This window comes from Castanea sativa, chromosome 3, assembly GCF_040712315.1.
Source record: "Castanea sativa cultivar Marrone di Chiusa Pesio chromosome 3, ASM4071231v1".
In the NCBI taxonomy this organism is placed as follows: Eukaryota; Viridiplantae; Streptophyta; class Magnoliopsida; order Fagales; family Fagaceae; genus Castanea; species Castanea sativa.
In genome coordinates, this window is record NC_134015.1 from 40,500,093 (window position 1) to 40,524,257 (window position 24,165).

Sequence of the window (24,165 nt, forward strand, 5' to 3'; positions counted from 1 at the left end):
TGTTTATTAAAGCATAAAACACTGGGTTTAGTAGTGGGACTTAGCTGGCAAAAATCATTACCGGGTGCTACTTTTGTTTGCTCCTAAAGGCTAACTTTATTCTTACCATATCAATTCGGAAAACGATTTTGATGTAATCTCCTGAATCAATTTGCAAATAGAAGTAAGTTATCTCAAAATGCAATTATAAAAAAAATACTAAGACAGTAATACTTGTCCAAATGGAAAAAAGGTCTTCATCATTGTTCATTTTCCACAAATATATCAGTACGTATTGTTATTGACTGTACTGAAAATTTTTTAAATATATTGTATCGGCCATTAAACTGATACTGATGCTTCTTTAAAATGTACCAGAAAAAATACTGGGTTGTACTGGCTTATATTAAACATATTTTGGGTGTTTCAGCCGTTATAATAAAAAAAAATTACAAAATTGAGTTTTTAATAAATAAAAAAAACATGTTATTTAAGCTAATATATTGGTAATGTACTTAGAATAATATTTATCCTTACAAAATATGTGGATTTTAAATTGTTTGTTCATAAACATGAAAATTAATAAATGAATACTTACATAAATGAATAAAATCATGTATTAATGTATATAAATTATATAAATAACAGTAGTCCCAAAATGGTACACCGATATTGAAATATTTTGTTCCCTTGTCCAAACCAAAATGATCTTCAATATGAAATTGTCTTCCTTGATTTTCCATGGAGTAATCAATTATTAGTGATGAGTCCAAAAAATAATAGCTTCGTCATTCAATAATGGACGAACCCAAGACATGCTACACATTTATGGCGAGCATTTATGCTGAGGAGAAATGGACAGAGCAACGGCAAAGAAGACGTTACACAAATGAATGAATACAAAGATTTGTTACTCATTAAAGACAAAGATGGCTATAAAGTAAAAAAGGAACAACACCAAAAGGTACACACAATTCTCACCCCAAAAACTACTCTCAAGTTGAATTCTCTTGCAATATACTTCAATTGAATCTCATTCTAACTTAATCATCGGAGGGTGTTTGGCAATCACCACACCGGTGTATTCCTTTTTCTCTATTTCAAATCTATTGCAGGCTCATCCCTGGACGAATCCATTACTATCGTCCATCCACACGGACGAATATCTCAACTATTGATTTTCCGCATCATCAGTTTGACGCCACCTGTGGGAAACGTTTGCAAAGCCATACAATTTCCTGAATTGACAAAAGAGATCTCCGTAGTGTAAGATGGACCTTGAGCAAGTTGCACAACAAATCCAAGCTTTCACGGCTAATGTAGCTGAATTGATACGCCATAATGGAAAATTGAAAAAAGCATTTGAGATCCAAAGTGAATATGAGCAACATGGGAGGATGGAAGGAAACAAACATGAATCCAACAATAATGAAGAGGAGTCAAATAGTTAGAGCAGCAGGAGAACAGGAGCTTCAAAAGAAGATCCATCTAAGATGGAAGGTGAAATCTGTAACATGAGGAAAGAGATAGATGAACTCAAGAGGATAGTGAAAGAAAAAGGCGTGGAGAACTTGGATGGAATGACCCGAAGCACAGATTCATCGTTCACCACTAAGGTGTAGAATTGTCCTCTTCCACTAAAGTCAGTAGCAGAGTTGTTTTACAAAGCCCAAAAGTATTTGAATGCAGAAGATGTAGTTGTCACAAATGAAATGACCAGCAAAAGGAAGAGAGATGAAGGAACAAGTCGTCACCTTGAGAAGAATAAGGAAACGCAAAGCCCGAAGCAGACTTCCGATGGAAAGAGAAACCTCCCAAGTCAAAAGTCAAGTTTTACTAACTTTGCCCTTTGATAGTGCCCATTGAACAAGTGTTAATGTAAATAAAAGATGAATCGTCTTTAAAATGGACTCAACCCATTTGGCTCTGGTGTAAGGCAGAAATATAAGTAGGTATTACAAGTTTCATCAAGATCATGGACATCATACTGACGAATGCAAACATTTAAAAAGGCAAATAGAGACCTCAATTCGTTAGAGAAAGTTGTGGAAGTTTGTACAAAATATGGATTCATTAGATAATAGCTGAGAGACAAAAAGAATCGAGAGCAAGAGGCAGACAATACCAAGGCTCTCACAGGTAAAATAAGGATGATAGCAGACGAGTTAGTAGCAGATAGAAGGAGCTTATGAAGTTATGCTCATCCATAAGGCATAAAGTACTTAGAAAAGTACTACCGACAAGAAACTTAGAAGGATTTTCATTTTCATGTTAAGTGTATTTCCATTTCTATTATTTCCTCTTTTTGTTAGGATTTTCTATCATTTGCAAATAAAGCAGGAAGAACAGTATTATTTAGTAGATATCATCGTCATTAGTACATGGCCAAAAGTTATTAATACATAACTAAATCATCATGACCAAAAGAGCTATTAATACATAACAAAATCGCCACTAATACATGACCAAAAGAAGTCATTAATACATAATGAAATCGTCATTAATACATAACCAAAAAAGTTATTAATACATAATGAGATCATCACTAATACGTGGCCAAAAAAAGTTATTAATACATAACGAAATCGTCATTAATATGTGATCACTAAAATTATTAACACATACGAAATCATCATTAATACGTGACCAAAAGAGTTATTAAAACATAACGAAATCGTCAAGTTTGGGCGAGAAACCTGAGGCAGCTCCATGGTACAACGAAGCAATCTCAGCCTTACACGTGTCATGGGGCAGACAAAACGTCATCTCACAATAAATACAAGTACATGGAAAACAAAGAGACAAAATTTCAAATTATTCATATCTTGTCACATAGACGAAGACAGGGATAAGGGGGCAACTGATGAGTCCAAAAAATAACGGCTTCGTCATTCAATAATGGACGAACCCAAGATACGTTACGCATTCATGGCGAGCATTTACGCCAAGGAGTAACGGACGGAGCAACGGGAAAGAAGACGTTGTACAAATCAAAGCACCAGTTTGTAACATCTCAATTGTTACAAATGAGAATGAATGCAAAGGTCTGTTGCTCATTAAAGACAAAGATGGCTACAAATTTAGAATGGAACAACACCAAAAAGTACACACAATTCTCACCCCAAAAACTACTCCCAAGTTGAATTCTCTTACAATATACTCCAATTGAATCTCATTCTAACTTAATCATTAGAGGGTGTTTGGCAAACATCACACCAATGTATTCATTTTTCTTTATTTCTGATTTGTTGCAGGTTTGGATGAATCCATCACCATCGTCCATCCATACGGCTGAAGATCCCAACTGTTGATTTTTTCAACATCCTCAATTAGTTTAGGTGAAGGTGAAAATGTAAAAACTCATTGATTATCAATTACAGTAACGGCTCCAGAATTTTTTCTCAGGGTGGTCATTAAAAAACTTAAATTAAACAAAATTTAATAAAATAAAAATTGAATATATCGATATCACAAAAAAGCACAGATACATGGATCTTTAAAATTTTATTCTACGAGTTTTCATATTTTGAAATTCATGTATGATAGTTTTGTTATCAATTCTATCAACTGCATCATTTTCAATGTATACAACCAAACAATCATTAAACTATTGATATCCCATCCAATTATGAACATCTTGCCTAATAAGTAACAATATAAACAAAATACATCATCTTTTTTTATGATCTATTCTAACCAATTTTTGTATTCTTTAAACTAACTAGTATTAAATCAACACAATTCTCCATTAATTTCTTTTTTAGGTAAATCATGGCCAAGAAGTTGACAAAAACCTCTTTGTAAATATGCTCTTCTTATTTCAACTTAATTACTAGGATGAAAAGATGAGACAATTTCTCATAGCCTATGATCTGAAAGAAAATTATTAAAGTCAATACAGTTTTGCTTAGAATATTAATCTTGCAATACAAGTGACTTCTTTATAAGAAATTTATTCATGGTGCAAAATAATAAAGGGTAAACTATAAGTTCATTCAATATATTCAATTTAGGCAATCAACAGTTTTATGAATCATATTCAATAAAGTATTCAGGCATTACTTAATTTAATACATATGCATGTGTACAAAATATATCATATAAATCCAGCAAATTCAGCTAAAAACTAAAATAAACACTAATAGACTAGCCATTTGAAAATGTGTCTTTTGAGAACACAATTTAAAAATCACAATTAAACATTTGATTTGGGCTTTTGGGCTAAATTGTATTTGTTTGGGCAATTTTTGAAAAGTGTTATGTTCCCAACATTTTCATTACATTTTTACAACAAATCCTAGATGAGCAATTTTTACTAGTTCTAATTTGAACCTACTACAGAAAATCACTTTTTTGTCCACCAATAAAGTCAGTAACAACTTACTACTTAAGATTTATTTGTGAAACTATTGTGAAAATGTTGTAAAAATTGCATTTTTTGAAATTCTTTGGTTCAACCTTCAACAGACCAAAATTTTGGAGAGATCAAATTTTATTTTTAATGGGCTCAAATTTATATTTAGGGTGTTCAAGTTTTTTTCAAGGTGGTCAAGATTTTTTTCAAGTGTGGTCAACAACTCACATTAATTTAAAATTCAAAAATTTTAAGGTATTAACAAAAAAAAAAAAAAAAATCAATTTAGGGTGCCCTGAGTAACATGTAGAGCCGCCAGTCAATTATGCCAATGAGTTACACTCGTTTAGTGAATAGATTTTGTAAGTTTGGATTCCTTAATTTATTACTATTTTTTTTCAAAAAAGGAAAATCATTGATGTGCGTAAGTGATACCTCCTCAGTCCTCACCTGTTAAATGTGGAGTTGGTGGATAAACTATACACCAATAGCCTTTGTTAGTTGATAAAAAAAGATTATTCCCGAAAGAATTAACAAAACAAAGAACATTTGAACCCCAATCTAATTCCTTGACAACCATGACTTTCGGTTTCTTTTTGGATGATATAAAGAATTGATTGCTCCTAAAAGATTTAAACAAAACAAAGCACCTTTCAAATCCATTCTAATTGCGGTATGATGTCAACAATGATTCCACTAGAAGCTGCTTAATTTGTATGAAAATACTATTGAAGCTTAAGCAATAAGCACTGTGCTTGAATTCAGGATATAAATGTTGGACTTTGAAAATATATTTGAAATCTAATATTTGTTTTAATTTATGTAAAGGAATGTAATATCTGAGATTACCTTTTTGTTTCTTTGGACTAATCATATGGAATTAGATGACAATAAAACAAGTTGAGACCTGCTTGATTGAGTCTTTTTTTTTGCTGAACTTGATTGAATCAGTTGAAGTATACCATTTTCAGATGCTACGTACATAAACTCAAGCAACTTCATTAAGTAATTCAACAATAGCTTACAATGTCCACGAGACACTACTCAACTTACATTACTTTTTTTTGTTGTTGTTGAGTTCAGTCTCCCCCCCCCCCCCCTCCCCCACAAAAAAAAACTTAGACACACAAATATTGGACATATTACATACTTAACCACACCATTTTTTTTTAAATGTACAAAGTTCAAATTACATTCACTAGCTTCATGAGCTCATAATCCCACACACCGACGAACCACGCGACACGCCAGAGGCTTCTTCATTTCGAGAGAGAGGTTCAAGCATTCAGAAAGATCAACTGGCTGTGCCGGAATCCACCTATATTGGTGGAGAAGCCTTCCAAGCCACAAGTGCACCGTGGCTAAACCTAATGCCTTGCCAGGGCATGCCCTGCGGCCAGACCCAAATGGTGCAAGCCTCAAATCCGAGCCCATAATAGACACATCCTCTTCAATAAACCTTTCGGGCTTGAAGGCCCATGGGTCCTTCCAAATAGTTGAGTCATGGGTTATGGCCCACATGTTCACCATTGCTGTTGTGCCAGCTGGCACAAAGACCTTTCCAACGTGGACATCATGGACAGCAAGGCGGGCCCACGAGAGCAATGGGCCCGGAGGGTGCATACGAAGAACTTCCTTCACTATGGCTTGGAGGTAAGGTAGGTTTTGTATGTCAGAGTCTTGCACGTGCCTGTGATTTCCAACGCACGTGTCAATTTCTTGCTGTGCTTTTGCTTGAATTTCTTGGTGCAAAACCATTCTTGCCATAATCCACTCCAGAAGTATAGCAACGGTATCAGTTCCTCGAAAAATCATTTCCTAGAAAAAGAAAAGATATATAGTATAAGATTTTAGAGTGCACAAAACTAATATCTTTTTTTTTTTTGGGTAAAAATTAATATCTTTATTTGCATGTAAAAAATATTCGCAGTCCCAAATAATATAAAATATAGTTTATATGTGTCACAAGAGAAAGAATGTTGAACGTGGAAAGTGGATACCACATCCACAAGGCACTATAATATAGTAAATCCCCCCAAAAAAAAAAATTAGTTATTTTAATTTGTTGATGATCTAGCTAGGCTTAAAAGGACGACCCAGTACCAACAAGCCAAGTTTTGATGTCAGATTTTTTATCAGTTATTGCTAAATATAGTTCAACCCAAAAATGAAAAGGAAAAACCCCAAAATGGAAGAATTGGATTACAACTTACATGCCAATCTTATGTGTAAGTATGAGATAACGCACACTATAAAATAACATAGAGAAAAGTCAAAAGCTAATGAAGTGTACCACGACAAAATATTAAATATGCCTCAAATAGCTAGATTGAAATAGTTTTAGTCAACTACCACTACCAAATACCAATCATATTCACAGTGTGGTATTGGCGTCATGTCACAAACTCATAATCATTGTGCCCGAATCTAAAAAGCCTACTTTCATTGCTCAATATTGATATGGACTACATGAATCGACAGATTTAAGGTTCTATAAAAAGTTTTTGTAAAAAGATAACTAGGGAATAAATATGAAATATCTCAAATATCTTTAATTTTAACCCCCCAAAAAAAATCTGTCAACCTAGCTGAGAAGGAAATTCCAAGCAATATCACGAGGAGAACATATAATAAAAGCCAAAAGAGAATAAATCTTAGAACAATCAAAATTAAAGATGGAACAACATATAGGAATAAAACAAAGATTTTGAATTTGATTCCTTATTGAGTACTATTTAATATATATGTAACTAAGTTTTGCTATTGTATACTTGGGAAGTAAAAAGTATACAACAATATGTAGAAAATTTCTTTTATGAATTCGTTATGTATAACATCCTTTTCAATTCTTATATATGAGATCTTCATATAAAACAAACATTATAGTTGTACACTAATTTTCATAAATTAATATGATTTTTTAATAGAATTTGTAGTGTGTTTTTGTGTTAAAACCTCATTCTCTCTTTCTCTTGTATTTATATGTGTTTGTTTCTCAAAAATATAAGAATGATGATTTAGATTATCATATCATGTTAAAACTTGTTGCTATGAGGGAGGATAATTACTAATTAATTTCTTCATCCTATGAGTTTTTTTTTTTCAATAATTGGATGATAAGATATTCAAACTCAGATTTTCCTATGAGTTATGTGTGTGTATATACATATTTTATTCAATTATTATTTATATATATATATATGTATGTATGTATGTATGTATGCATGTGTATTTCTTACATATAATTTATATGTTTTGGTTTAAAACAATAAAGGATTATTAATTTAACTGTAAACATCTGATGATTTTCCTAAAATATTCTTCTTCTTTTTTAGAAATCCTAAAATATTCTTAACTTTATATTAGCTAGAAATGATAAGAATAGTATAGGAAACAGTAAATTAAACACAATCTTCATCATCGCCTATTATAACACATGTGAAGATATTATTTAGCCCAAACATATCAAAGACATATCTTTTTATTTATTTTATGTACCATATCATAGACATATCATATCATAGCATCAACCCTGTGCATATCCTTACCCACTCACCAGAGTGTGACAAGTGTATGTATGTGTGTGAGAGTGTATGGTGAGAAAGAGAGTCCTTACCCACAAGACAGCAACCATGTCTGTGTCACTTAGTTGATCCTCCATAGGCAAAGACAACAAAGCACTAAGCAAATCATTACCACTACTGAACTCTCCTGCTCTTTTCCTCTCTCTAATCATCTTCCCCACAACACTATTAACCTGACCAGCCAATCTATGACACCTTCTCTTCACTCCAGAAAAGTCCAAAAACCTTAATGGAAAATAGTCCTCCCAATTGTATTTTGCAATAAGATCATACCCTTCTCTAACCATATCACCCAACTCCTCTCTTTCTAGCTCCACACAACTCCCAAACACACTCTCTAATATGTTGCTTAGAGAACCCTTTTGCAATATGCCTCTCAATTCCACAGCCCCTCTCAACTCCATCTCCTTCAACACACCACCCAACATTTCATTAGCCACACGTTGCCTCAGTCCCTCTAGGCTCGAAATTCTCCTAGGTGAGAACATGTAATTTGCAGCAAGTCTACGAAGATGGCGCCAATAGTTATCATAGGGAGCGAACCCAATGGCACGCTCAAACATTAGCAAACGAGCTGAAACTTTTACAGGTCGGTCTGAAAAGGAAGACCCACATAGGATTTCCTTAGCAGTATCAGGATGGCTGCTTATGATTGCACGTGTGGTTCCAAGACTAAATGCCATGAGCCTAGTTGCGCCATATGATGAAGCCATGGCAGCTAGTTTGCGATGAGCAAGAGCACCCATTTGGTCAGGTAAAGTGCCCAGTATAGGCCAGCCACTTGGACCATTAAGTTTGGGAGAGTTTTGGTTATAATTTCTCCATGCAAAGCCTCCAGGGACAAGCCAATAGTTCAGAAGGATAGCTAAGAGAAACAACAAGGGAAATAGGAGAGTGAAAGGCCATGGAGTTTGGTGTGTGGCTCCAATACAAAGTAATAAAAGAGAGAGGTTGGCTATTGTTAAGGACTTCATATCTCTTTTTTTCCAAAACCGAAAGAGGGATTTGGAAATAGTAATTGAGAAAAGTTAGAAAGCTAGTGATATTGTCTTAGAGATAGACGTCTGTCGTGTGAGGATTGCATGGTGGGTGACTTGAATTTATAGCATGTGGAAAGTGATTCTGGTTCAAGTTTTTGGTCATTTTGCTAACCATGGTTAAAGACTTAAGAGTATGCGCGCACCTCATGTGTCCAAGCCCATTGGAGAAAAGCACGAACTTCTGTCTGGAGTGTGCGCGGTTTGATGGGCTCGGTTTTTTTTCAAATTTGTTACAGAATGAATAGGAATCGGTTTTCTCATAATTAAAACCGATTTTTCAACCTATAACGGTGCAATTTGGTTGGCTTGGTTTAATCAGTTTGGTCAGTTTGAAACATTAAAATTCTTTTTTTTTTAAAAAAAAAAAAAAAAAAATCTAATCAACCTAAAAAAAAAATATATGTTCAACAAAAACTTTATATAAAAAAAAAAAAACTCTTCAAAATAGAGAAACTCCAATTAAAGTGGAGAAAATAGAGTCGGTGGGTCACCCTCACCGCACTTAAATGGGAATGCTAAGGATTTAAATGTCTGAGTCTAATACCTTATCACCTATAGTCCTTTACTATTCACCTTATCAACAAATCAAGAACAACGTGTTTTTTCATAAAACAGAGTACAAAGTTTGTAGCATGTAAAATAACAAGAAACACAAACCCAGGACACAAAGATAACAAGAAACTCAAACCCATGTAAGGCAAACATTCACAAAGAAACACAAATCCAGCACGTAAAGTTTGTACTACAAACAACCAAAAAAATAACGAGATACCCAAGACACAAAGATGGCTTACTGGTAACTATAGGCACCTGTCCGCAGTGAGCCGATGCGAGCTCAGACACGAGGCATCAGTCCGACGAGAGGCGAGAGCAAGAGTTAAGTCTTATGAGAGAGAATAGAGTGTATTTATCTTTTATAGTTAGGGAAATCAGAAAAACTAGAACCTAACGGTGTTGTTTTGTGTTTATTTATTTATTTATAATAATACCCAATACGACGACAGTTTAGTAAAAAAAATTAAAATTTGTACTTAGTAAAATGACGCCGTATCCAAAGGTTTGAAAAACTAATTAACTATTTACATATATTGGTTCGGTTCGGCACCCATCAGTGAGGGATTTGCAACTCCGATAACTGTACCGCACCGGCATCGGATGTCCCTTTGCATTCCGATCACCGGCATCGGCTCCGTTGGTCGGTTGCAGTGGCGATGCGAGAAGGTTGACACCGGTTGGTCTTGTCGGCTCCGGTAGAGGTTTGCACAATCCTAATTACGAGCACATATCAGCACCTGCATTAGCTTGGTGTACGGACTCTTGGTATTGTTTATTAAGGTTAAGGAGTTTTTTTTTTAGAGTAATGCTAGGACCTTTTTTTTTTTTTTTGCTTTTCACATTGACATACCTTCACCAATCACAACTCGTCATGTGGTGAGTTGTGACACAAAGTTGTGTCAATTTTGATGGTACTAGTATTACTCTTTTTTTATTTATTTTTAAAAAATAATAATAATTTGATTGTTGAAGGAGTGAGTATTTCAACCTTGGACGTCTCTAAGAAGTGTTAATTGATTTACAATATTTTCCATAACTATTGAGTTAACTAATTTTTATTGATTCTCATATATCTGAACGCATGGGTTACACTATTTTTATCATTAACAACTTGCTACATCATAATTGTAAAAAATTTGTGATTTAAAGTTATTAATAAATTAACAGTTATTTTGGTAAGGTGAAAATAAGTTAATATTTGATGAAATTGTATTTTTGAACAAATGTAAGGGTTTAAAAAAATGTATTTAATGGGTTCCAGTTAACTCAACTGGTAAAGTCTCTCGTTATCAAATAAGAGATCCAAAATTCAAATCTCTCCTATACTAAAAACCAATTTATGTCTTTGCTTGATGATAGAAAACAATCATCATAAAGCAGATGCCATATGTTTTAATTCAATCACATTAAAATTTATAATTTAAAAAAAAAAAAAACACAACATGTATTTAAGCCAAGAGCGTTGTTGCTCAATTGTAATTTCCTGGTGTTTCCAAATAAGATATGTATGGTTTAAAATTTCAAATCTCCCTCCCTCGACTATCGAATTAGCTAGAAAAAAAAAAAGATATGTTTAAAAGAATAGACTATCTTAATTTCATTTTTAAGTTGTAACAAACAAAGCTGTAAAGATGGATTCATTCATATAATTTTACAAGAGGTTTTAATGTTACTTCAACCTGTACTTCATTCTCTTTCTTAAAAAAAAAAAAAAATTGTACTTTAGTCTCCATACTAATGAGATGTAGAGTGAAATTGTAGGTTTAAAACTCACTAAATGCATGTAACTCACCAATACAAAAATAAGGTTTAGAATTCCATTTTTAGTCCAAATGTTTAAAGGGTGAAATGTAGTAATTAAAAATTTTGTGAGACTAAATTGCGATTTGGCCAAATTACAATATTGTAAAGCCTTTGCCCAAAAATATAAAATCTATTAATTTGAACAAAATTTTAACAATTTCATTTCAAATCTAAAGGGGTTAAATGTAGGGTTCAAAGTTTGTTAAAATTTATGCACGTTTCTCTAAGTATTATATCTTAGATTACCTAATTAGATTCATTCATATATTTGCAATAATAAATATAACACATTCAACTGGTAAAATCTTTGATGGTTGTATAAGAGATCTGGGGTTCAATCTCTGCCTACACCAAAAACTGATTGGTGTCTTGGTCTGATGATAAAGAGCGATCATCAGGAGTGGACGCCATAGGTTGAAACTCTCTAAAAAAAAATAAATAAAACACAAAACGTGTTTTTTTTAATGATAATTAAATTTAACTATATGGTTTACATGTGATCGTATTGATTCAACTTCATGTTGAATTCAATTAGAAAACCTAAGATATAACATCTAAACCCAATAGTCCTTTATATGTTGCGCTTGTTGCAATGGTGACAAACTTCAAATCTCTCCTATTGGTTTTAATCACTAGTCTCTCCCCTGTAGGAGTTTTCTCTCTCTCTCTCTCTCTCTCTCTCTCTCTCTCTCGTGTAAGGGAGTTGTTGTCTCTTTCAAGTAGGAGTGTCTTTCTCCCATAGTTTCTGCAACTGTGGGCCTTTGCGTTGAATCTTTCTCCCATATTTTGTGTCTACATATGGTCAATTGTAATCTCTAGTGATGGAACAAGCCATTTTGAATGGACTGCAAAACTTGCAACTTACCAAAGAAGAGGAAGAGGGTATTCAAATCTCAGCTTCTAGCAGAGCTAAGTGTTTGGAAGAGTGTCATCTAAGCTTGTTCGGAAAACTTCTATCTGATCGTCAGCAAAACCAACGTGCGATAAAGAGCACTCTACGATCGGTGTGGAAGATGGGATCAGATCTGAGGACCGTGGAAGTTGGGAATGACATTATCCAATTCAAGTTCAATTCTAAATACCAAATGGAATGGGTTGAGAAGAATGGCCCCCGGAATTTTGATAACAATCTTCTATTGTTATGCAGGTGGAGAAAGGGATTAACAGCCGCGAATATTGTCTTCTCTCACTCACCATTTTGGGTTCAAGTCTGGGGAGTCCCATTTGAGCTTATGATAGAAGACACGGGTAGAGATATTGGAATAGGATAGGCAAGTTTCTTGAAGCTAATAAGAGATTGTGGCAGTCAGATCAGGTGAAGTACATGAGGGTTAGAGTGGAATTGCCTTTGAACAAGCCATTACGTAGAGGAGGATACTTACTGAATGGGGAAGGAGAGAAGGCGTGGGTTACCTTCAAGTATGAAAGGCTCCCAACAGTGTGTTACATGTGTGGAAGATTAGGCCATGATGATAGGCACTATGAAGCCACGGAGTCAGGGCAAGCGACGGAATACCAGTACGGCGAATGGATAAGGGCCAACGAAAGTTCTAAAGGAGGACCCGAAAGAATGAAGTCGAGAAAGGAAGTACACCATCCGTTAAGCAATGATTGGGGACGGACAATGGCACAACCAACAGCGGTAGAGGAAGCCATGGTTGGCAGTGGAGAAGGAGGTAAAAGTGATGATGTAGTCCGGGTGGCAGAGAAGCAAGCCAGACGGGGTGACGTAGGTAATGATGGACAGTCAGGAAGTCAGGCGACTTGTCACTCTGGTGGATGGGACAGCTCGGTGGTAAGTCCACCAAATGCAAAGAAGTCTGAACTCACACGTGCCACAAGAAAAGTTTTAAATTTTGAAATCAAGGGAAGTGAGGGTGACGCACCAGGAAAGGACCATTCGGTGGTGGGCCTTCAAAAAGAACACATGTTGGAGGAAATGGAGGTCACAAGCCCAATTAAGCCCATTATGGACTTCTCAGAATATAAAGATGATGGGTATTTAGATATGGGCTATAAGAATAAGGATAAGGGACCTAAGACCTTAGGAAGTTAGAAGAGGCTTGCAAGGGAGAAAGGCTCAGTTAAAGATGAAGCTGTGATGGGCCAAGAAAAAAGAAGTGGTGTTAAGAGGGTGGGAGAGCTAGAAAATTTAGAAGCAGAAGAAAATAGAAAAATGAAGAGAAAGTAGGGGAAGGGCACTAAGGAAACGGCGGTGACTGCTGAGCAGCATCGCCGAGAGCCATGATGGCATTAGGCTAGAACAGTCAGGGGCTTGAGAACCCCCGGTCAGTTGGAGCGCTGCTCAACCTCGTGTGGCATTGGGATCCTAAAGTGGTTTTCTTATCGAAAACAAAAATGAAGATTGTTGGAATGAGAAAGGTTAAGGTGAAGCTGGGTTTTGTTAATGGTCTCTATGTTTAAAGACAAGGGAAATGAGGTGGTTTGGCGATGCTCTGGAAGAAGGAAGTTAACTTAGAGATCAAGAGCTATTCAAGGCACCACATTGATGCAGAAGTAATAGAAGAAGGGTCTGGATTCAAATGGAGGCTGACCGGCTTTTATGGGCATCCGGAGACACATCGGAGAAAAGAATTATGGAGGTACCTGGATACTTTTAATCGTCAATTTAATTTGCCTTGGTTATGTTTTGGCGATTTTAATGAAATTACCTCAATAGAGGAAAAGTTAGGGAGAGCTCCGAGATCCCAACATTAGATGGAGGCATTTTGAAATATTATTCACAAGTGTAGTTTTAAGGACCTGGGTTTCTTGGGTTTTGATTTAACTTGGTGCAATCATTAGGAAGGAAATGATAGAGTCTATCTAAGGTTAGACAGGGCTCTTGCAACTCCGGGATGAATATAGCATTTCTCAAATGTAAGAGTCCAACAGTTAGAGAATACCACGTCTGACCATTGCCCCCTGTTAATTGCTAATTCTAATGCCTTTCAAAAGCGTACAATGGCTGATGAGGAGGAGGTATGGTGGCAGCAAAGATCAAGAGTACAATGGCTGGGGGAGGGAGATCGTAACACAAAATATTTTCATCATCGTGGTTCAAAGCGAAGAATGAAGAATACAATTGTTGGTTTGTAGGATGATGAAGGTGTTTGGTGTGATAGTAAGGAGAGTATAGTTAGAATAGTCACTGGTTATTTTGAAGACATTTATACCTCCACACACCTGTCCCGTCTGGAAGAGGTGACAAACTTAATTCAGGCCAAGGTGTCCAAGGAAATGAATGGTGATCTTACCAAGGAATTCACTGCTAAGGAGGTCAGAACAGCACTTCAGCAAATGCATCCAACCAAAGCACCTAGGCCAGATGGTATGTCTGCTATCTTTTACCAAAAATATTGGGATATTGTTGGGTCTGATGTTACTAATATGGTATTAAATGTGCTAAATTCAAATGCCTCTTTATCTGACATTAATAATACTTATATAACATTGGTGCCAAAAGTTAAAATGCCCAACAGGATGAAAGATTTTCGCCCCATCAGCCTCAGTAATGTAGCATACAAATTGGTCTCCAAAGTGCTTGCAGATCACCTTAAGGCAGTGTTGCCTCAAATAATATCTGAGAATCAAAGCGTCTTTCTGTCAGAGAGGTTAATCACAGATAATGCGTTTATTGCCTTTGAGTTAATGCACTACTTGGATCACAAGAAGAGTGGTAAGGATGGCTACATGGCAGTTAAGCTTGACATGAGCAAGACCTATGACAGGGTAGAATGGAATTTCATTGAGAAAGTAATGAAAAGGCTGGGTTTTCATGAGAAATGGGTTGGATGGGTTATGAAATGTATAACAACAGTCACATACTCTATGTTGATTAATGGGGAAGCCCATGGTAGAATCTCTCCGACTAGGGGGCTTCAACAAGGCGATCCATTATCATCCTATCTATTTCTGCTATGCATGGAGCCTTCTCCGCTCTTATATCTGATGCAAGTAATAGGAATCTTCTCAATGGAGTGTCCATTTGTAGGGGCTGCTCTAGAGTCACGCATTTATTCTTTGCGGATGACAGTCTGTTTTTCTGTAAGGCTGAAAGGGAAGAGGTCAGCAAGTTTGTTGAAATTCTAGAACTTTTTAAGGTTGGTTCGGGGCAAAAAATTAATATGGATGAGTCTTCGATGACCTTTAGCCATAATACTCTCGTTGAAACAAGAGATGAGGTCCTAGAAATACTAGGACCAATGCAAGAATTAAGGCAAGGAAAATATCTTGGCCTCCCATCAGTAATAGGCAAGTCAAAGAATCAGGTTTTTACAGAAATAAAGGAGAAAGTTGGCAAAAAACTTTCCGGGTGGAAAGAAAGAGTGCTCTCTGTAGGGGGAAGGGAATTATGATTAAAGCAGTCACGCAAGCAATCCCTACATATATTATGAGTTGCTTCCAACTCCTAAAGGGCCTATGTGAAGACCTAGAAAGAATGGAGAGAAATTTCTGGTGGGTTCAGAGAGATCGAGAAGCTAAAATGGCTTGGATCAGCTAGAGGAAAATGTGCAAATCAAAATCAGAAGGTGGAATGGGCTTCCGCAACCTACAAGCATTCAATCTAGCAATGCTTGCAAAGCAGGCATGGCGTATCCTGACAAACCCAAACTCGTTGATTGCAAGGATTTACAAGGCTAAGTATTTCCCTTATAGTGATATTTTGGGTGCAAAACTTGGATGCAGCCCCTCTTATGCTTGGAGAAGCATTTATAACAGGTTGGAGGTTATTAATAGGGGTATAAGGTGGAGGGTTAGCAATGGTAAGATGATACATATCTAGGAAGATAAGTGGCTACCTACCCCCACAACTTACAAGATTTGCTCCCCCCAACAAGATATTAGAGACTTCCCAATGGTGTCATCACTAATTGATGAAGAAACAAGGCAATGGAAAGTAGATATGGTCAAGAGGTATTTCCTTCCTTTTGAGGCTGAAACCATCCTAAACATCCCTCTCAGCTATAATTTGCCGAAAGATAGTATAATCTGGATAGGAAACAAACGAGGAGTTTTCTCTGTCAAAAGTGCATATTATACTGCTCTTCTTATTGTGGAGAATTCTGGGGTGGGTGAGTGCTCAGGCGGAGATAGTAGGACTCGATTATGGAAGCAAGTGTGGCAACTCCAGCTTCCTGCCAAGGTCAGAATATTTGCTTGGAGGGCTTGCTTAGATGGGCTGCCTACTAGACTTAATCTGGCAAAGAGGGGTCTGATTGGTGAAGCTGACTGTCCTCTCTGTGAGAAAGCTATTGAAAGCACTAGTCATGCTTTAATTTATTGTGATAAGCTTTGTGAAGTATGGTGGAATTGGCAAGGGTGTCCAATAAATCTGTTGGCTGAGAACTTGTGCATTGTGGACTTAGCCTTGAAAATATTGGATGCTAGTTCTCCGACTGACCTTGAAACTCTCTTTGCCACTGCGTGGGCCATTTGGTTTAACAGGAATCAAGTGATTCATGAGTCTAAAAGCAGTCCCCATTCTCCAGTATGGAACTTTGCGGTGCGCACTCAAGAAGACTACAAAAATGTTATAGTGTATAATCATGTTAAACAACAAGCCCCAAATGTTGGGTGGGCAACGCCTCCTCTGGAAATCTACAAGATAAATGTTAATGGTGCTACGATAGGAATTGGGAGTAGGTCCACGGTGGGTGTGGTTATTCGAGATAGTAGGGGGATGGTTGTAGCTACAGCATGTAAAGTATTGAATGGTGATTATGGAGCAGCTATAACAGAAGCCTTTGCAGTGGATGAAGGAATTCGGTTGGCCATGGAGATGAAGCCTCAACGAATCATTGTGGAGTCCGATTCAATTAGGGTGGTTAACGCTCTTAATGAGAGCAACTGCAATGGTGAGTTTGGGATGATCATCCAAGGATCTTTGGAGCTGCTTCGGTCTTTCAGGAGCTGGAAAGTGAGATACCTGAAAAGGGACTACAACAGAGCCGCGCATGAGCTTGCACAGATAGCTAAGACAACTGGATCTTCTCAGCAGTGGAAAGGAATGGAGCCGCCAATGATACGGCATGTGTTGCTGTTAGATAGAGGTAAATGTTAATTCTGTTTTTTTGCTCTTTCTTTTCTCTTCTCTGTACTCTGTTGTATGCCAATTTCAGTTTAATGGAATTCCAGGTTCATATTCAAAAAAAAAAAAAAAAAAAGTGAGAGAGAGGATATTTTCACCTACCTGTAAACTAACCTCTATCATAAAAGGACGCATTAAATTCAGATTTGGGCTCCCCAACCCCAAGTTCCCTACTTCATAAATTATTTTATGGTTAAAAGAATTACGAGTATTTAGAACTGGGCCAACCTGAATTCCATAATAAAACCAATAGATCTAGCCTACCTTCAGAATTGATTTCATAATTTTCAATTTTTTTTTTTTTTTTATCATGACTTCTATTTTAGATATGGACAATACTTTTGAGTTTTGAGCTTCAAGCTGAGACGACTCACTTCATCTATGTAAAATGTATTCGTTTTTAGTTTGACAATTTGATGTTTCAACTAAATTTACAATTCATTCCAGAAAAAGCTACTCCTATTGTAGCTTTATATAGTTGTGTAACCAACAAACACAATTTTTACAACAACAGACAGATTAGCAATCATACAGGTCGATCTATAGAAGCAACTTTTGAGCTGCATTTTACAATTTTACACCTTAGTTATTATGAAAGCTGAATGCTATTGCAACAGTTATGAAAACCAATATTTATTACACCATTTTGTTTGCTCAAACAGTGCTAGAATTGTATAGTTTTTTTTTTTGGCAAAAATGCAAAACTGGCCCTCTAACTTTCACCGTTTTTCATTTCAATCCTCTAACTTTCATTTTTGTCAATTCAGTCCTCTAAATTTCAATTTTTTGTCAATTCAAGGCTCCGATACTGTTTTGTCAATGCTGTCGTTACTGCTGCCAAAACAACGCCGTTTTGGCATGTGGTTTTTTTTTAAATTCGGAATTAAAAGAAAATTCTAGAAAAAAAAAAGAAAAAGAAAAGAAAACATGAAACTGAATCAAAACGAAAAAAAAGGGATTCAAGGTCGACGTCATCATCGACGGCTCGCGCATCACGCGACGGCTGCTGGCTTGGCGGAGGAACCGCGCGGCCTGCCAAAGGCTCTGGCACTGCACGAATCGGCGGCTGGTGTTGGGGTTGTTTGGGCTAATGTTAGGGTTAGAATCGTCGCTGGAGTTGCTTGAGGTGGTGTTCTTGTTCAGAAACGGCGTCGTGTCGACGATGTCGAAGGAAGAACGATTCGGAGACCTTGTCGAAGCCATTTGTTGTTACTGGGTTAGGGATTTAGGTACATGGGTTAGATCATTTGATTTTGATGGGAAGGGGAACTCAATCTCTCTCTCTCTCTCTCTCTCAAACCAGCTCACTCTTTCTCTCTCTCTCAAAGTTAGGGATTTGATTCTTGAATCCTTTTTTTTTTTGATTCAGTGAAGGGGAACGACCTTGAATCCTTTTCTCTTTTTTTTTCGTTTTGATTCAGTGACCTCGTCGTTCCCCTTCATGTTTTCGTTTTCTTTTTCTTTTTTCCAGAATTTTCTTTTAATTCCGAATTTAAAAATATAAATAAATAAATAAATAAAAAACCCACATGCCAAAACGGCGTCGTTTTGGCAGCAGTAACGGCAACATTGACAAAATAGTAACGGAGCCTTGAATTCACAAAAAATTGAAAGTTAGAGGACTGAATTGACAAAAATGAAAGTTAGAGGACTGAAATGAAAAACGGTGAAAGTTAGAGGGTCAGTTTTGCATTTTTGCCTTTTTTTTTTTTTTTTAGGGTCAAAACTGCATCTTGTAAAATTAACTGGCCAAATCAGCCTGAAGTACAGAATGAAATTGTGGCAGAACATCCTCCATCCACATTAAAAAGTCCGGAATGTTAACAGCAAATCTTGCTAAACTATGAACAATAGAATTACATTCTCTCTTTGTATGAGAGTAAAGTAATTGCGAAAAATAACGAGAATTAAACTTTGAATCCGTAATCAACGAAGCTATTGAGGACAGTGGATTAAATTTACCATATCTTACTAGCTTAAAGTTTTAAGACAATCGATAATTTAACAAATAGCACGATTGCACTTGTCAATACTCACTTCGAGTTATAGCACTAAGGACCTTAGACAAGTTTCTGGGAAGGTTCACTCTGAGCACGTAGACCAATTAATTAACAAAGACAAAAAAAAAACTGTGCTAGATCTTCCAAATATTGTATAAGAGCTTTGTAAAGCTGAACCTATCCAATAAGATATACTTTTTTGATACGAACTATTCAATAAGATCTATATTTTTGCAAGGATATTCAATATATTTCTCACTAAATAAATAGCAATACCACTCCAAACAGAGGGGTGGACTTGCCGACTTGGTGGAGAGTCCTTAAAGTTAATCAATCGTCACCATTACTCTAAAATCCACTCTTGAATTTATACCAATCGCATTTGATATATATAAACTTTGTCATCTTTAGTAGACACATGTCAGAACTCTCTAAATTTTGCTAACAACTACCACCTCTCTCCCAACCAGAAATAAACACAATTCAAAGACAAAAGTGAGAGAAGCTTCGAGCAGTGCCCAATAGTACATTATAGTCACTCAACGGTTTCACTTGTTGCTCTCATCCAAAAGGGTCCAATATCATTGGGGCCTATAAAACTAAATGCTATGAGAAATTTTTTTATTATATTACACACCAGAGGAGGAGGAGGTGTTGTAATTTCAGAATATTTAATCAGAGAAAAGCAAAAGAAGATGGCGTGGATGCTTCTTCACCAACAAAACCTCACCACACCCTTGAGTTTCTTTTAGGATCATGAGGACTCAACTTTGCACAAAGCGTAGCTAAGGGGAATATAAAACACACCACTATTGGCGCAGCCCATAACTTTGGATGAAAGAGCAAAGATAATGGCCTATGAAGGTGGGAGGAAAAATACGTCTAGGACAAAGACCATGAAAATGGATTCCACCAACAAGAGTGGGACAAAAAAAAGAATTTCACTTTTGTTATATAGAGATGCAAAAGATCGTAGTCTTTCAGGCCCAAATTTAATAATATATGAATATTTCTTTAGCAAGAGTAAGACCCTTCTAGGAGATCTCCTTGTATAAGAAAAAAAAAAAGGACGATTATAAACTAAAGTGGAATATCCTTGCATAGCTTTCGATTCTTTATTTATTATCATAGTATTTACCAACATAAATGTACATGACACACCAACCACTGCACTTAGAAAATTCTTTACAATTATCATTATAGAATTGATATTTGTCTGAGATTTCTTTCCACTATTGGAGGGTTGTACCTGCTGAATTTTGCCTGCTTACACAACACTGCATTCCATTAGGAGAAAGTGGTGGGCCTAGAACAGCAACACAAGCATGGTTCTTGGGTCGATCTTTATCAATTTAACAAAGATACATATATGTAGTGCTGTGCATTCCATACCATACTTCCATGACCAGATAATCCTGAAAAAATTAATTCTTGCAGGTAGGCCATTAAGACCTGTCGGCTTATCCAAAACCAAAATTACTTCTAAGAAAAAACCACCATCGCTGCCAAAGCCACATGAATAATTAATTTATAATTTATAATTGATTACTAGCTAATTGAGACATTAGAATTAAACAGTTGAACACTACATTATTGGCTTGATTTATAGGCCAAATGTAATCCCAACTCATTGACATATATGTCACATTCAATTAAAGTCTTGACTGTTAGTTTGGCTCATATAACCTAAATGAATACTTAGATAATGTTTGGTAACTCTGTTGGTAGAATCAATGCATTCTAAAGAATAATGGCTAAATTGGTCTTGATCTCTTTTTAGTTACTATACTATCATACATTTGGGGAATCATTTCTTGCTTGCCACTTAGACATTATTCTTCTTTATATTTATCCTTTACGGATCTATATTTTCTCTCGCAATCCTGAAACAATCTACATTATACTCAAATTTATCCGCATACTTTATTACCAAATTTCAAGATAATCATAGATCCATAACTATTTCTTCTATAAAATGTTTAAATTTTAAAATTTTGTATTTTAAAATTATGCATAAAAGATGAGTTTATGAATTGAATAGAAAATAGTATTTGATTAATGCGAAATTTGACACGTGTATTAAGAATATAAAGAATATGTAATCCAATGATTTGCAATTCTCACATTCTTCTAAAATAATATACTCAAGACTCTAACTTCCCTCAACATTTTCCTTAAAAAAAATAAAAGATACTGGAGTTTTTTACTTCATAGAAAGGGGATGAAGGGATTACAACTAATCACCTTGGTTACATGAGACATAGACTTGTTATTTTCTAGGACTTACAGTTCATAATCTCTTTTTGCATATGATTTCCATTCAAATTAATTGAGCCTGTTTAATTATATAATTATACTACTATTACCTTAGCGAACTTCTTAAAATTTAGGGTAAATTATATTATCATCTTTAAGGTATGGTGAAATTAGACTTTCTATACCTTATTTTCAAGAAATAACAATGTGTTCCCAATTATCAAAATAATGGACACTTCACCACTCCCCCCCCCCCCCCTCTTTTAACTCTCCTCGTGGTAAATGACGTTGAGTTAAGATGGTGGAGGAATATTCTCAACAAAAGCACTTGTTAATGTATTTTTAATTTATATGAGTTTAAAATAAAACAAAAAGAACTTATTATAGCTAAACTGTACCAAGCAAGTTTCATTCATATAGCCAAACAGTCCCAAATATCCATCACCCATCCTCCTCGTAACATCTAAGCAGAAACCAGTGTTGTCATCAACCTTATCTCACCATCACCCACCAACTAATTTTCTAGCAAACAAACTTAGACAACAACATCAAAATCAAATCTCATAATCCATTTACTTTAAAGGTAAAAAACTTAAACAAGAAACCTAGATTTTGAGCTAATTTTCCCTCATTTTCTCAGGAACAAATGTAACACAAAAACTTAAAGCCACCCCCCCCCCAAAAAAAAAACCAAACACCAAAATCTCCTCATAGTTTGTATAACATTAGCTTATTTGTTTTTTTTTTTTTTTGGGCTAAAAGTGAGCTGAAATATATTTGTAAGTTTTAAAAAGTTGAAGATAAACAAAATAAGCTAAAAGCTAAACGTAAAAACTCATTGCAAAAAGATAGTCATCAATCATCCAAATCAATTTTGTAGCATTGAAACAAAAATCTAAGGAACACCAAACAACAACTAGAGGCAAAAGGAATTTGACTTTTGACACTAATTAGGGTAAGCCTTGATCCATTTCCAAGTTTCCAACTACAATTTGTCATTTTCAAATTTATTACAAATTTGTCAATCACTGCAAAAGGAGTTTGAATTACGTAAGAGAATTGGGAGGAAGCCCAATTAAATAAAACTGACAATGTTCTTCTTTTTTTAGCAAAAAAAAAAACTGACAATTTTTTGAAGCCTAAGAAGAGGAAATTTTGAAAGCCTATCAACTATGTCGAATTAAACACAATTGTTCTCTAAGACATGAACAACCGCGTACACTTCTCTTTTCCTGCTTATAGGCTACTATCATTTGTCACGAATCATGCTCATATTATTTTACCCTCTTAATTGTACTTCTCATTAACTAATTAGAAATCTCAAAAACTTTTGGCAATTTGATGGAATCAAGCATCATGCTTGGTTGCAGTGGCTGATTAAGATATTATGGAAATGCAAATTTCAATTTTTCAAGCTCAGCACTACAACATTATTTTTTATGTACATTATGAATATTCTATTACCACTAATAGTTTTGTAATTCAATTAATTGACATCTTCTAATATTTTCAATAGAAACATCAAAAATTCAAATCCTTCCCTCTTCGTTGTAATTATTGAATTATCAAAAAATGAAAGAGAACAATCTCCCACCACTCCGAAAGATAAAAAGAATAAAAAAAAATTGAAAAGTCCAGCAACAATACACACTCTAAAGCAACTAAATTCATTATGAGCAAAAAATTTATGAAAAGTGGCTCCATCGGCATCCGGTGTGCCATTTCCCATTTGCAAAAAAAAAAAAATCATCATAACAAGGCTACTCTTACTTTTTATTCTCTCTCCTCTCACACCTCTCTCTTGGACCTCTCTCCTCTCTCTAATCGAGTTGTGGTGGTGGATCGTTAATCAAGTTGTGGTAGTTGAGTTAATCAAGTTGTGGTAGTTGAGTTGATGTTGTGGTTTGGGTGGGTTCTGATCTTGTGATGGGTTGTTGCAGATTATAGGGGTGGCGTTGGTGCTGGTTTTTTTTTTTTTTTTAATTTGCATTAAGAGTTATTTTAATGTGTTGTATGGCAAAATAGAAAATGAAATATAAAGCAAATTATGAAATAATGTGTTAAGGTGGCTAAAAAAAGCTTCTTTTTTTTGAAAAAGCAAAAATGGTATTTTGGTGTGCTAAATGAGCTTCTTTTTTCTTTTTTTTTTGAACTCCGGATGCTAATGCTAAGTGGCAATTCTATGTCAAGAGTTCAATATTTTTTTTAAAATAAAACATTATTCTACATGCTAGAGAACATTTAAAAAATAACTAGTTCAGTAAATTTAAGTATTAAACTGTGAGGGCGTAAAGAGAAGACAAATTATCAGCGCATGACCTGCACGTGACACATCTATGCAAAAGAGAGAGAAGATATTTCCGTCCTTGCGTCTTTTATCCTGTTGATGCCAATAACATTACCTATATAGCCTTATGAAGCCAAAGCTGACTTAAAAAATCACACATTCAAGTGTATGAATGAAAAACAAATAGCTTAAGATAATCTGCCTAAATAGCCAAAA

The 24,165-nt window shown here is 35.4% G+C and overlaps 2 protein-coding genes across 2 annotated transcripts; one reads left to right on the forward strand and one right to left on the reverse strand.

Moving 5' to 3' along the window:
• Positions 1 to 5,441: 5,441 nt before the first annotated feature.
• Positions 5,442 to 8,974, reverse strand: LOC142629663 (cytochrome P450 78A5-like). Its single transcript, XM_075803693.1, has 2 exons — positions 7,950 to 8,974; positions 5,442 to 6,151 (listed from the first exon to the last, which is right to left on the reverse strand). The coding sequence occupies exons 1-2, from the start codon at positions 8,889 to 8,891 to the stop codon at positions 5,546 to 5,548; spliced, it is 1,548 nt and encodes a 515-aa protein (XP_075659808.1). The 5' UTR covers positions 8,892 to 8,974; the 3' UTR covers positions 5,442 to 5,545.
• Positions 8,975 to 12,136: 3,162 nt separating this feature from the next.
• On the forward strand, positions 12,137 to 12,586 carry LOC142628949 (uncharacterized). Its single transcript, XM_075802970.1, has one exon. It carries the CDS (start codon positions 12,137 to 12,139, stop codon positions 12,584 to 12,586), a length of 450 nt encoding a protein of 149 aa, XP_075659085.1.
• Positions 12,587 to 24,165: the final 11,579 nt, after the last annotated feature.

What these genes read in the sequence shown, in the direction of transcription:
- LOC142629663 (XM_075803693.1), bottom strand. Translation starts at nt 8,891, where the DNA reads ATGAAGTCCTTAACAATAGCCAACCTCTCTCTTTTATTACTTTGTATT. An exon ending in ACATGGTTGCTGTCTTGTGG is followed by an intron (nt 6,152 to 7,949) that starts GTAAGGACTCTC and finishes TTCTTTTTCTAG; the next exon opens with GAAATGATTTTTCGAGGAAC.
- LOC142628949 (XM_075802970.1), top strand. Translation starts at nt 12,137, where the DNA reads ATGGAACAAGCCATTTTGAATGGACTGCAAAACTTGCAACTTACCAAA.